Source organism: Lithobates pipiens, unplaced genomic scaffold, assembly GCF_037356315.1.
Source record: "Lithobates pipiens isolate NorthernLeopardFrog02 unplaced genomic scaffold, aLitPip1_a1.2 Scaffold_27, whole genome shotgun sequence".
Taxonomy (NCBI): domain Eukaryota; kingdom Metazoa; phylum Chordata; class Amphibia; order Anura; family Ranidae; genus Lithobates; species Lithobates pipiens.
The window spans coordinates 119,416,699-119,431,983 of NW_027507788.1; the positions used below are offsets into that span (position 1 = coordinate 119,416,699).

A 15,285-nucleotide genomic window follows, 5' to 3' on the forward strand; every position below is an offset into this window, starting at 1 on the left:
GCAGTGCATTGTGGGCCGTGAGCGCCACACGAATTTGGCGCGAACGGACCAAAATGTTCGGACTTCGCCGAATGGACGAACAGCCGATGTTCGAGTCGAACGGATGTTCGACTCGAACACGAAGCTCATCCCTACTCTCCAAGTAATATTACTCACGATCGTATCATTCGAAGGAATATTATACTTTCCAAATGATTATTAAACACAATCGTATAAACCCAGGTCTGTGCACAAAATAAAGAAAGCTTTCATTGCGCAATGATTACCATTCCTGCGTGCTACACATACGACAAATCACTCACATAACCATGACTGCCAAGTAGCACATTCAAACAATCAGCTGGAAGGAGGCGTTCCCCCCACAGGCTTCCCTGTCAGCTGTGTTCACGAAGGCTCCAAACGGGTAACGTCACTGGCTACACTCATACATTGAGCAGTCAATGCAATAGAAAACAGAAGTCCTGGGGCAGAAAGCCACGACAGGCATGCCGGGTCAGAATGCTATGACAGGCATCCAGGGGCAAAAAACGCTATGCCAGACATGCTGGACAGAAAGCTATGACTGAAAAGCTACAGGAGATGCTGCACAGAAATGCTGTGATGGAAATGCAGCACAGAAACGCTGTGACGGAAATGCAGCACAGAACGCTGTGACGGAAATGCAGCACAGAACGCTGTGACGGAAATGCAGCACAGAACGCTGTGACGGAAATGCAACACAGAGCGCTGTGACGGAAATGCAGCACAGAGCGCTGTGACGAAAATGCAGCACAGAACGCAGTGACGGAAATGCCGCACAGCAATGCTGTGACGGAAATGCCACACAGAACGCTGTGACGGAAAAGCTGGACAGAAACGCTGCGACAGAAATGCCATGACGGAAATGCTAGACTGAGTGCTGTGACAGAAATGTCACGTGGAGCTCAGACGGGGGGGGGGGGGGGGGGGGAAGACCCGCCGCGTGGAGTTCAGGCGGGTGGGGAGACCCGCCACGTGGAGCTCAGGCGGGTGAGGAGACCCGCCACGAGGAGCTCAGGCGGGTGAGGAGACCCGCCACGAGGAGCTCAGGTGGGTGAGGAGACCCGCCACGAAGAGCTCAGGCGGGTGGAAACCCACCACGTAGCGCACAGGCGGGGGGGAAGACCCGCCACGTGGAGCTCAGGCGGGTGGGGAGACCCGCCACGTGGAGCTCAGGCGGGTGGGGAGACCCGCCACGTGGAACTCAGGCGGGTGGGGAGACCCGCCACGTGGAGCTCAGGCGGGTGGGGGCCCACCACGTGGAGCTCAGGAGGCCCACCACGTGGAGCTCAGGAGGGGGGCGACCACCCACGTGGCCCACCTGTGTCCATCAAATGCAGCCTACTAGCACCCATCAAATGCAGCCCACCAGCGCCCATCAAATGCAGCCCACCAGCGCCCATCAAATGCAGCCCACCTGCAGCCATCAAATGCAGCCCGCCTACGGCCATCAACTGCAGCCCACCTGTGCCCATCAAAAGCAGCCTATCAGCACCCCTCAAATGCAGCCCACCTGTGGCCATCAAAAGCCGCCCATCTGCGCCCATCAACCTGACATTGGCATATAAGCACTTAATAAATAATTTAATGCTAATAAAGCATATAAGAATTATATTCCTTATTTACAGGACAGTAACAACCTGAAACCAGAGTATTATATACAACTGCCCATCCAGAGCGACTGATTTATGCAGTTATTAGAAGACAGAGGTCTTATTACTGATGTGTAAAGTGATAGGTGAGAAATGGAAGGGACCAGGACCATAGGAAAAGTCTGTAGATGTTGATTTTTTTACCTCCAGGCCTTCGCCCGAGAATGAACTGCTTGTGGCACAGATACCTCATTAAAGTAAATGTTTTTTTTTTTCTTTTTTTTTCAGAACTCCTTATCTGTCCGAGCGCAGGTTCAGCCGAGCAGGTAACCAGAGCGCACGGGGAGAGAGGAGCCGCCGGGCGCCGAACACCCCCCCCCCCAGAACCAGCCGACACGCCGCACATGCGAGGGGGGAGGGGGAGCGGGCGGCGGCGGCCGACCACCTCCCCCCCCTCCCCCGCCAGGGGAATCGGCGGCGCCCAGCACATGGGACCAAGGGGAGAGAAGATCTAGCGGGCGGCCAACCAACAGATAGACTCTTTAGCGATGGAGAGCGGGGCCATCGATCACCCCCTCCCCCGCCGCCACATGAACAAGGGGAGAGAGGATCTAGCGGCCGCCGAACACCAGGCGGGCTCTTGGCAGCCCCTGGTGATGGCCATGTATGGGAGCATAACCAGTGGCGGCCGATCGCCCCCTCCCCCCCACACAGGGAGAATCAGCCGGCCGCCACGCGGGTTTGTGGAGAGAGGATCTGGTGGCCGGCTCCCTAGGGGAGCTAGAAGCATGAGGAGTGGGCGGGCAGGGACAGCTGCACCCCCGCTCCCCCCTGGCATGAACGGGGGCAGATTATCTGAAGAAGAGACTGTCCCCTCATCTCGCTCAGAACTTGGGTTTGCACTGTTGTAGAAAAAGGCACAACAAGAAAAAACATAAATTTACCTAGGAGACACCTAAAACCAAGCCAAGCAGTAAATGAAAACAAATATTGGAGTTTCAAAGAAAAATGTACTCCTAAAATGCCGCTCAGACATTGTCTGGCATATCAATGGCCCCCCTACCCACAAAGTATTCCATGTATTGGTTTCTAGCCCCACGGGCACTTTGGGGGGGGCAAGCCAGGACGAGCAGCTTCAAGGCCCGTGAGGTTCTCATTTTCTATCAAGTCTGCTTCTTGGACAACTGAGACCGCATAGTTTGCAGAATGTATTTTTAGGAAATTGTGAAGAACACAGCATGCCAGCACAATGTGATTTAGTTTGTATTCCGCCATGTGGATAGGCGTTAAAAAAAGGCGGAACCGGCTGGCCAGTATACCAAAAGTGTTCTCCACCACTCTTCTGGCTCTGGACAGGCGGAAATTTAAAAATCCTCTGGTCCGGGGTGAGGGTCCTCATCGGGAAAGGCCACATCAGATGGTTTGCCAGGGCAAACACCTCATCCGCGACAAAGACGAACAGGAGTCCTTCCTGATTCTCTTCTGGGGGTGGCAAGCCCAGACTGCCACTCTGGAGACACCAGTAGAACTCCGTCCGTACGAACACTCCACCATCCGACATCCGGCCATTTTGCCCCACATCCACATACAAGAAGTCATAGGTCGCAGACACCACCTCCAACATCACAATACTATTAAACCCCTTGTAGTTAAAATAGTACGAACCCGAGTTGGGTGGTGGGACAATGCAGACGTGTTTCCCATCAATTGCACCTCCACAATTGGGAAAGTCCCAACGACTGGCAAAGTGGGAGGCCACAGTCTGCCATTCCTGTGGCGTTGAAGGACACTGTGGAGTGAAACAAGACCAAAAAATAGCAATTTTGCAAACCAACATTGCAAGCAGATTAGACACCAACATTTTTGGCCAAGATCAGTATAACATTTTGGGAACTGAGTATTTAAAGCCTAAAGTATAAGGCCCCCTTATCAGAGTCATCACCTCCCCCATCCATCCCCACCCCCCATCCCCCCATCTGATGGGCCCCTGCTAAAAAATGAGGGGGGGGGGGGTGTTTTGGACAGGTAACCCTCTCCACTTGATTGAGAGCTGAATGCCTAAATAATGTGTGATACTTTGGGAAGCCCCTCCTTACTTACACTATGTCATATTACCAAAAAGAAAACAAAATCGAAGCACATTTTGACATTCTGCTATTACATATCAAGAGAATAATACGGGGAAAAACAAAAAAAAGAGAGCATTTGAAAGTATTGAGGCAGGCACTTGCACTACATGCTTTGGTGAATTCATCCATAAATGTGGCCATCAAAAAGGTAGGTAGAGTGTGTATTGGGTTTGGTAAAGTCAGCAGATAGAGGATTGCTAGCAGCTGACCTAGCAGTTGGGGGGAGGGGGGTTCCTAATGAGTTTGGCACAACCAAAAAAAAAAAAGTCACTCTGCATGAATTGAAGCACATACATAACATTTGTAGACATTTTAGGGGGTGTTTAGGGGAAAGCAATACTATGGAGCTGACAAAAGACATTGCTAAGTGACTAGACTATAGTTTTATGGGCCAAGAAGATCATGGTGGGGAAGTTAGTGAGGCAAATATGCATGAGGACAAAGGGGCAGAGCATATGAATTATAGCATATTGCAATGATGGTAATTAGGGAATGAGGAAAGAAATGCAAGACATTAGCAATCATTAAATACATAGAATGTGATGTTAAAGGATAAAACATACCTTCATATAGTCCTTCTGCAGGACCTGAATGATGGCAGAACAGGTCTCTGGAATAATGATCCCCAGAGCCTGGGGGGAGATGCCTATAGAGAACTTGAGGTCCCGAAGGCTTCTCCCTGTCGCCAAGTAGCGCAACGTGGCGATGAGCCTCTGCTCCGGAGTGATGGCTTGCCACATGCAGGTATCCTGCCTGCTGATATAAGGGGTCAGCAAAGCCAGCAGACGGTGAAAAACGGGGTCCGTCATCCGGAGATAATTCCTGAAATCATCAGGATTATTCTCCCGGATCTCACGAAGCAAAGGCATGTGCGAGAACTGGTCACGCTGGCGCAACCAATTCTTGGTCCACAAACGCCTCCCCTCCCTGTTCATGGACCGGGCTTGTGTCAAAGTAAGAACCCCAACACGAAGCTCCTGCACAGCACAAACTCTACGATGAGTACGTAGACGAAACATGCTTTGAAAACGGTCGGCTGGTCAGAACGGACAACAGAAAGCACTGATAAACAGCAATGCCTGAAAGAACGACCTGAATAGCAGAAGCAAGCAGACAACAAGCAATGCAAATCAAAGCGTACTATACCAAGATATAGTCCACAATGAGAAACAAATACTTACTGACTACACGCACTGATTATCAGATACGCAAAGACAAGCAGAAACTGAAGAGCAGTAGCGAACTGAATCACAAATCTGAAAAGCGCGAATCGTCTCTCACCAAACTTCTACTAACACGCGATGCACACAAGATCAGCAGAAGGAGCCCAAAGGGTGCCGGACGTGGTGCTGAACTTCCCTTTTCTAGGCCCGCCGTACGTGGCTTACGTCACTGCGTTCTTGGCAACCGCAAATTCCGACAACTTAGTCCGACCGTGTGTATGCAACATCACTTCCGGACCTCATCCGGAATTAATCCGTCTGAATAACTCCGACGGATTTGGTTGTCGGAATCTCCGACCGTGTGTACAAGGGCTAAGATGTGTGCCATGCATGGCACGTGTGTAATTTTGCCCTGTTTCAATGCGCTAAGCAGATTGGCACCGTTGTCACACACCACTTTACCAACTGTCAAATTGAGCGGTGTTAGCCACTGATCTGCCTGTGAACGCAAAGCTGAAAGGAGTGCAGGGCCAGTGTGGCTCTTGGCTTCCAGGCACAACAGACGCAGCACAGCATGGCAACGTCTCACCTGGCATGTCAAATAGGTTCTGGGGATCTTGGGCGGCACAGCAGAAGAGACGCTAGCAGCGGAAAAGGAGGAGTCAGCCGAGGAGGGGAGGGAGGAGGATGGAGTAGGAGGAGGAGAAGAAGAGGCAGGCCTGCATGCAATCTGTGGCGGTAAAACCAAATCTACACGGGTGCCACGGGTTACATGCTTGACGGCCGTCAGAAGGTTCACCCAGTGGGCAGTAAAAGTTATATACCTTCCCTGTCCGTGTTTTCTAGACCATGTGTCTGTGGTCAGATGTATCTTGGCAACGACACTGTGTGCCAGAGATACATTCACTTGCTGCCGAACATGGCCATATAGCTCTGGCATGCCCTTCTATGAGAAATACTTCCTTCCTGGGACCTTCCATTGTGGTGTTCCAATGGCCACAAATTTTCAAAAGGCCTCCGAGTCCACCAATTTATATGGCAGTAGTTGGCGGGCTATCAGTTCTTACAAGTCAGCCATCAACCATTGGGCAAGAGGGTTATCCGGCGTCATCCTTTTTTTACGCTCAAACATTTGGTCCACGGAAGCCTGCCTTTTTCCAGAAAAACGTGAGGACGGCATGATGGAAGGTGGAGTGGAGGACAATTGTGAGGAGAGAGGAGAAGTAGAAGACGAGGCTGGAGGTGAGAGCCTGGAGTGGGGCTTTGTGGGTTCCGTTGCTCCCACTGGGCTCGGTGATGTCAACTCATGTGCCTTCTTAAGGCGGTCATCCCTAGGTGAGTGTTGGGCTTACCGTGACTTATGCGTTGACTGCAAAGATTGCAGATGGCAACACTATTGTCAGCAGCAGACACGTTAAAAAAAGTCCACACTGCAGAGCCATGTGGCGGCATCCTGGGAGCGCCAGATGTGACCGTACAAGGTTGATGCCTCGCTCCTGATACATTAGCAGTCTGCTTTGTCCCTCCTGTGCAATCTAAGTTCCGCCTGCTTCTCCTCCCTATCTGCTGGTCCATACCGCCCCCTGAGATCTCCTCCTCTTCCTCTCTTGTGGGCACCCACGTGACATCACTAGACATGTCATCATCGACGTCACCTTCCCCACCGTTATAATTAGAGATCTTGGAGTAGGCAGCAACAGCAGGGACCAACCTCCTTGGGCTGATCTGGGTACTGTTGTCAGACTGCTGAGTGGCGGTTATTGCTACCTCCTCTTCCTGATCCAATGCCAAGAATGGCTGCACATCAGAAATATCTTGTGATGGATCAGAAAATAGTTCCTGTGACTCAAGCGGAAGAGTAAGGCTGAGTGAGCCACTCAACCAAGTCTGGTGCGTCCTTTGAAGTAATCGCACACACCTTCTGCAATTTGCCACTTTGGCTCAAGTCTGTTGCTCCTGCCCTACCCCTACCACCCCCGCGGAAGGGCCTGCCTCTTCCTCTGCCTGCCATTTTTTAAATGACCCTGTGACAAAAGTCTCTAGAGAAGTGCAGTATGTATGTGGAAGAAGGTATATAACACCCCGCTTCAATCTGTCGTTTTTGGGGGCCACTGGTCTATCACACCAGTTATAATACTTTTTTTTTAATTGCGTTTGTCACTCTTTGTAGTATCGCTGCAGAACCGCTCAGCAGTCACAATGCTGCACAGTGGAAATGCACTATACTATGCTTTCTATATGTGCAAGTATTTTATACGTGTATTACACCCCTATATACTGCACACCAGATAGTACACCTATACCAGTCCTTAAAAGGACCTTTGTGGACCTAGTAGCTAGTGATTTGCAGACTGTTCCTCAGTCCCTACACTGATAAAAGACAGCTGCAGAATCAGTCAGCACTCAGCTCAGCAGTCAAGTATAATAGGCTTTCTATATTTGAAAGAAAGTATATTATACGTATACAACCCTATATACTGTACACCTATACCAGTCCTTAAAAGGACCTTTGTGGACCTAGTAGCTAGTGATTTGCAGACTGTCCCTCAGTCCCTACACTGATAAAAGACAGATGCAGAATCGGTCAGCACTCAGCTCAGCAGTCAAGTGTAATAGGCTTTCTATATTTGAAAGAAAGTATATTATACGTGTACCACCCTATATACTGTACACCTATGCCAGTCCTTAAAAGGACCTTTGTGGACCTAATAGTAATAGTTAGTGATTAAACTGACTGTCCCTGCTCCACACAGTGTCTTGTCCCTACACTGACAAAAGACAGCTGCAGAATCGGTCAGCAGTGCACTCAGCAATCAGCAGCACAGCAGTCAGCAGCAGTGCACCAGAACCCTATATACTGTACACCTATACCAGTCCTTAAAAGGACTTTTGTGGACCTAATAGCTAGTGATTTGTGTCACTACAGTCTGTCCCTGCTCCACACAGCAACCACTCCCTACACTGACAAAAGACAGAATGTAAAATGGCCGCCAGATCAGGTCTATTTATAAGATAGGGGGACTATCCAATTGTCCATGTGCTGAAATGTCTCAATTGGCTGTCCTGTACCCCATGATGGATGCGTCATCATGGGTCAAAGTTCTTTTACAATGTAAACGCTTATGTCCACCGCGTGAACAGCGCCAGAAGTCCGTCGGTTTGGCGAATGGCAAACACGCAAAATTTGCCGCGAACCGACCGCCAGGCGAACCGCAAGGCCATTCTTATGTGTAGTGTGAGGGGTTAGCTCGGCAGCGGGTGTGTGTGACCCCCTGGATGGGTTCACAACACAAAATCAGGCACAGCAGACAGCGTTGTAGGTGCAAAAAACAAAAGATGCGGTTTATTTATGCTACATGCAGTGATACATATAACAGCCAAACAAAAATAAAACATGAAAATAAATCCTGGTCAGCTTGACCTCTAACTACACACTTAGATTCCCTGTCTAACAACTGAGTGCAGCCTTGTGCTGCACCAGTCCCTGTCTCTGTTGTAGAGGTTTGCCACACAGGCGTTAACTCACCACACAGAACAGATATCACACTCCCCAGTCTATACAAACACAAAACTGGTTCCAGGATGGAGCATCTCCCTAAGCATGCTGGGGTTTTTTGTAGAGGTCTTAATGAGCCCACTTACTTCAGCTGGGCTCATTAACTCTTCCCCTCTAGTTGTACAAGTCTGCATAAAGCCTGAATCTAGGGCACACATATTTCCCATCCTGGATACAACCAGGTGACTTTACCTGCGTGCTGCCACATACCCCCCCTTCTTGTTTCAACCTTGGGGTTGTAACACAAGCAGTCAGACACGCATGTATCCGAGACAAAGCATCCACATTCCCCATTTTAACACCAGGGCGATGCTTAACTGTAAAGTTAAATTCTTGTAGGGCCAGGAACCACCTATTTACCCTTCTATTGGTCTCCTTGTTCTGAGCCATCCACTTTAAAGGAGCATGATCAGTCACCAGGTCAAAGTGCCTACCTAGCAGATAGTACCGAAGGGAATCTAGAGCCCACTTCACTGCTAAACATTCCTTCTCAATCGTGGCGTAATTTACCTCATGGGACTTCAACTTCCTGCTGAGGTAAATGACTGGGTGCTCTTCCCCGTTCCAGACCTGGGATAACACTGCTCCTAACCCAACGTCTGATGCATCAGTTTGTACAACGAAGTCCTTAGAGAAGTCTGGTGAGTACAACACTGGCTGGCTACATAAGGCTGTTTTTAAGGACTGAAATGCTTCTTCAGCCTCTGGGGACCATTTAACCATGACAGACTCTTTCCCTTTTGTCAGGTTGGTGAGGGGCACAGCCTGAGAAGCAAAATGGGGAATGAATCGTCGATAATAGCCAGCGATTCCCAGAAAGGCTCGTACCTGTTTCTTGCTGTTGGGACGTGGCCAACTTTGTATGGCCTCGACTTTATTGACTTGGGGTTTTATCACCCCCCTCCCAATAGTGTACCCAAGATATTTGGCCTCCTCCTGTCCAATGGTACACTTCTTTGGATTGGCCGTAAACCCAGCTTCCTGGATAGAGTCTAGGACTGCTTGTACTTTTGGCAAATGTGAGACCCAGTCTGTGCTATGGATAATCACATCATCCAGGTAAGCTTCAGCATATTTCTGATGGGGCCTCAGAATCTTATCCATTTTCCGCTGGAATGTTGCCGGTGCATTCTGTAACCCAAACGGCATTCTCTTATATTGGAATGCCCCATCTGGGGTTACAAACGCAGTTTTCTCCTTGGCCGACTCGGCCAGGGAAATTTGCCAATAGCCTTTGGTGAGATCAAGAGTTGTCATATATCGGGCTGTTCCCAGCCGGTCAATCAACTCATCTATACGCGGCATGGGGTAGGTGTCAAATTTTGTAACTTTATTTAATTGTCGAAAATCGTTACAAAACCGCCAGCTCCCATCAGGTTTGGGCACTAGTATGATAGGACTGGACCAGTCACTCTGGGACTCCTCTATCACACCCAATTCCAACATCCTTTGAACCTCCCCACGTATTGCCTCCCGTCGGGCCTCTGGTATTCTATAAGGTTTTAGTTTTACCCTTTCTCCTGGCGGGGTGATAATGTCATGCTCTACGCCAGATGTTTGTCCCGGAAGCTCAGAGAAAATCTCTTTGTTACGAAGTACAAACTCTTTAACCTTCTGTTGTTGGGGTTTCGATAAGGTGTCTGCTATTCCAACCTCAGGAACTAAGCAATCAGGCTGTGCTTGTGACAAAGTCTCTGCGACTAGGGATTCCCTATCCCTCCAGGCTTTCAGCAGATTGACGTGATAGATCTGCTCCGGCTTTCGCCTTCCTGGCTGTCTAACCCTGTAGTTCACCTCACTAATTTTTTCAATTACTTCATATGGACCTTGCCATTTGGCCAGAAATTTGCTTTCAACCGTAGGGACTAGCACCAAGACCCTATCCCCCGGGGAAAAAGTACGGGTCTTGGCCCCACGGTTGTACACTCTCTGCTGTGCTAACTGCGCTTGGGTTAAATGTTCCTTTACAATTGGCATTACCTGTGCAATTCTATCTTGCATCAGGGCGACATGCTCAATCACGCTCCTGTGAGGAGAACTCTCATTTTCCCAAGTTTCCTTGGCGATATCCAGCAGCCCTCTTGGGTGTCTCCCATAGAGCAACTCGAAGGGTGAGAAACCCGTAGAGGATTGGGGTACCTCCCTAATGGCAAACATTAGATAGGGTATTAGACAGTCCCAATTCTTTCCATCTCTATCCACCACCTTCTTTAACATTTGTTTAAGGGTTTTGTTGAATCTTTCAACCAACCCATCTGTTTGGGGGTGATACACAGATGTACGCAATTGCGTCACTTTGTACAACTTGCATAATTCTTTCATAACCCGGGACATAAAGGGTGTACCTTGGTCCGTAAGCAGTTCCTTACAAATACCCACACGGCTAAAAACAAGAGATAGCTCTTTGGCTATGGTTTTGGCCGAGGTATTTCGGAGAGGAATTGCTTCCGGATAACGGGTGGCATAGTCCAATATAACCAAAATGTACTGATGCCCCCTGGCGGACTTCATTATCGGACCTACCAAATCCATTGCGATCCTTTCAAAGGGGACCTCAATGATAGGAAGAGGTACCAGCGGGTTACGGAAATGTGGCATAGGTGCCGACTTCTGACACACAGGGCAGGAGGAACAATAATTTTCTATTTCCTTCATGACCCCAGGCCAATAGAATCTCTGCAATACCCTCTCTCTGGTTTTCTCTGTCCCCAGATGACCTCCCAGAATGTGCCCATGAGCCAATTCTAACACCAACTTCCTGTAAGGTTTGGGCACTACAAGTTGCTCAATAGTTTCTTCTGCCCTTTGAGCCACTCGATACAGCAGGTCCCTTTCCATAGTGAAGTAAGGATAAGGGCAAGTCTTATCTGGGTTCACTAACTCGCCATCTATTTTCACCACATTTTCCCGTGCCTTTATTAGGGTGGGGTCTTTTAACTGTTCTGTGGCAAAATTTTCCCTGTGAACCTCAAGATCCGAAAACTCCACAGACGGCATGTTTTCATCTGAGGATGTTGGCTCCTCCCCAGTTTCTCGAGTTTCCCCCGCCAATACCGACAAGGGAAATTCAGGAGAGTCCTCACCACTCCCAGAGGAATTCTGGTCATCTTCCTGGTTTATAGGGGCCCCAGTGGGGGGCTCAGGACAATCCCAGAGTTCCCAGAATTTTGGAAAATCCCTTCCCACAATAGCATCATGTGGTAAGTGAGACACTAACCCCACCTGATGAGAGAGGTTACCTTTGGGGGTCTCAAAAAACACTGAAGTTACAGGATACTCTCGGGTGTCCCCATGCACACAAATAACAGCCACCCTGTTCTTCCCAGAGACCTCTGTAGTAACTAATTCAGCTTTTATCAATGTTACCAGGCTACCTGAATCCAGCAACACATCAACATTTCTACCATTAATACACATTTTACATAAATGTTTCTCAGGTCCCCAAATGGCAGTGCATGCAACTGTCGCAAACAGCGACTGACGTCTCTCCCTTATAAAGTCACATTGCATAGGCTCATCCACAACGGGGTAATTGGCTGCAATATGTCCCTCTTGCCGGCAGCGGTAGCAAATAATCTTTTTCGCTGTCTCTTGCAGCCTGGGCTTTCCGGGCTGCTCCCGCCAGACCTTAGGTAGAACTCCCACCCTCTCACTCTCTCCACCCTCACCCCTTGGAGTCATCTTACCCGCCACTGGGAATGATCTGGTCTTAGGGTGGAAAGTCCGTGAGTCCCTGGAAGAGGTGGTCAGGTTCTCTGTAGCCAAGTACCTCTCAATCAGATCCACAAGTTTATCTGCATTTTCTGGGTCTCCATGGCTTACCCATTTTTGGATGGCAGTAGGAAGAGCTCTCAGGAAACGATCCATAACAACACGTTCCACAATGTTTGGTGCGGTCAAAGTCTCTGGCTGCAGCCACTTCCTGCTCAGGTGAATGAGATCATACATTTGAGACCTGGGGGGGTTTTCCAACCTGAAAAGTCCAATTATGCACACGCTGAGCCCGGACGGCCAGGGTGACACCCAGCCGTGCCAATATTTCTGTTTTTAGCACCACATAGTCTTTTGCTTGGTCAGGCTCTAGGTCATAATAAGCTTTCTGCGATTCCCCAGTTAACAGAGGGGCCACCAGTCCAGCCCATTGCTCCTTAGGCCACTTTTCCCTTTCAGCAGTCCTTTCAAATGTGGTCAAAAACACCTCCGGATCATCCTCTCCAGTCATTTTTGTCAATAAACGACTCACACCAAAGGATGCGGTATTATTGTAACCACTTGCTTCATTGGTCTGCGGACGTTGCTGTATTAATGTCTCTATTTTCTGTTGAAAATTCTGCTCTTGCTTCTGCAACAGGTCTATGAAGCGGGCTTCAGATTGCTGCTGGGCTTGTTGCTGAGCTTCCAGACTCTGCAGGTGAGATTTCTGCTGAGCTGCAAGGCTCTTTTGTAAAGCCGCATTTGTTTGCTGCTGATTTGCATTTGCTAGAGCCAGCTGTCTCAGTATCTCCTCCATGCTGGCCTTTAAAAAAATTGAAAAAAAACTGCCAAAATTCTCCACCAACTGTGAGGGGTTAGCTCGGCAGCGGGTGTGTGTGACCCCCTGGATGGGTTCACAACACAAAATCAGGCACAGCAGACAGCGTTGTAGGTGCAAAAAACAAAAGATGCGGTTTATTTATGCTACATGCAGTGATACATATAACAGCCAAACAAAAATAAAACATGAAAATAAATCCTGGTCAGCTTGACCTCTAACTACACACTTAGATTCCCTGTCTAACAACTGAGTGCAGCCTTGTGCTGCACCAGTCCCTGTCTCTCTTGTAGAGGTTTGCCACACAGGCGTTAACTCACCGCACAGAACAGATATCACACTCCCCAGTCTATACAAACACAAAACTGGTTCCAGGATGGAGCATCTCCCTAAGCATGCTGGGGTTTTTTGTAGAGGTCTTAATGAGCCCACTTACTTCAGCTGGGCTCATTAACTCTTCCCCTCTAGTTGTACAAGTCTGCATAAAGCCTGAATCTAGGGCACACATATTTCCCATCCTGGATACAACCAGGTGACTTTACCTGCGTGCTGCCACAGTAGGTATTGTTACTCAGTATCGGTGAGTACTTGACTGGAAGTATCGGTACCCGACAGGCACGAAAAACAACAATGAGCTGCCCACTGAACCCACTGCCCACTGAACACGACTGGTCCCTTTGCTTGTCACTTACCAACTGGTAGACCTCCTCCCCCAGTCGCTAAGTAAACAAAGGGGTGGAGTCACCCCTGTCCCAGGATCTGGGGACCTTCTTCTTAAAGGTGGCTTCCAGATTCCAATAAGCTAGATTGGGCATTGGGGCTTTTGAATAAAAGCCATGCTTGATGTGTGCCATGATATCACTGCACAGGTGTGCACTCAGACCTGCACTGCTGTCTGATTCTAAGCCGAGCTCAGCAGTGCACCAACCAGCTGCCTCTGAATGGCAACAAGTGGATTTTTCATGGGAACAGGATCGTCTTCTGTTGAGCGGTAGTAGGCACATACAGTATACTGTACATACACACACAGTATTAAGACACACACAGTATACATAGACAGTATACGCACAGACACACACAGTATACACACAGACACACGCACAGACGCATGCACGCTATACATACACAAGACACACAGTATACATACACACAGACACACGCACAGACACAGTAAACATACAGAAGACACACACACACAGTATACATATACACAGACACATGCACAGACACAATATACATACACAAGACACACACACACAATATACAGACACAGTATACACACAGACACGCACAGACACATGCATGCACAGTATACATACACAAGACACACACAGTATATATACAGTATACATATACACACACACACAACATTAAGCATATAAATACACACAGTATACACACACCAGCACTTTTGTGAACCATGTCCACATAGAATTTATTTTTTCTCCTCCAGCATTTTGGAGCTTCGAGCTACAAAACGGTCAGGTGTGAATGGGGCTTTAGGAGTGACAGGGACCCCAACATTTTAATATAAGGCAGAATCTCCAGTGGGGGTCAAATTTGTTAAGCCTGATATACCACTTCAGGTTTTAGCCATGTTTAGAGACATTCAATGTTTATTGTACTCATATCATTGCTGTGCTTCTTACAGGAGTCTCTGGAGACTGGAAAAACCATTTTACAGTGGCCCAGAGTGAGTATTTCGATAAAATTTATCAGGAGAAAATGAAAGACCTCAACATGTCTTTTTTCTGGGAACAATTCTGATTCAGTCACTGGCAAATGTAAATGATTATAATAACTAAAGCTGTTAGACATACTTTACTTAAAAATGTTACAAGTGGTTGAATTTGTTAATATATGTTTTCTTTGTAATTAAAGAAAATCTAAATTCGGTGCTGACATTTAATATAAATAAAGATCATCTTTCAAAACACTGTAGTTATTTTGTAACATAAGCTCTTCTAACAGTGAAAATGTCCCTATATTGTCTTTGTGTGTGTTGCTGTGACTATTCGTTCGTCCTATTTCTAGTTCTTCATAACTACAGCAGTGTGGCCGATCCATCCCATGTATCCTTGTGGTTTACGCTATACAGGTGGGTAGAGCCGGTATGGGGGGGCAGAAGGGGCCACTGCCCTGGGCAAAGTGTGGGGGGGTGCCAAATCACTGGAGCTGCACCCATTGTCTCTGCCTCTGTGATGCTAAAGTCTGTCCAAAAGCAGAGCTGAGAACAGGCCCATACCTCCTGCAGGCTTCCCCGCCCCTTGCCGGAAATGAGCCAAATAATCTCCCG

General features: G+C 48.4%; 1 protein-coding gene across 1 annotated transcript in view; it reads left to right on the forward strand.

Moving 5' to 3' along the window:
* Positions 1-14,794, forward strand: part of LOC143934096 (sulfotransferase 2B1-like) — a 293,347-nt gene extending 278,553 nt beyond the window's left edge. The window contains exon 6 of the mRNA XM_077457409.1: positions 14,641-14,794. Within this exon, the coding sequence (XP_077313535.1) occupies positions 14,641-14,756 (116 nt within the window). The 3' untranslated portion in view covers positions 14,757-14,794. The remainder of the gene's footprint in view (positions 1-14,640) is intronic.
* The last annotated feature ends 491 nt before the right edge of the window (positions 14,795-15,285 follow it).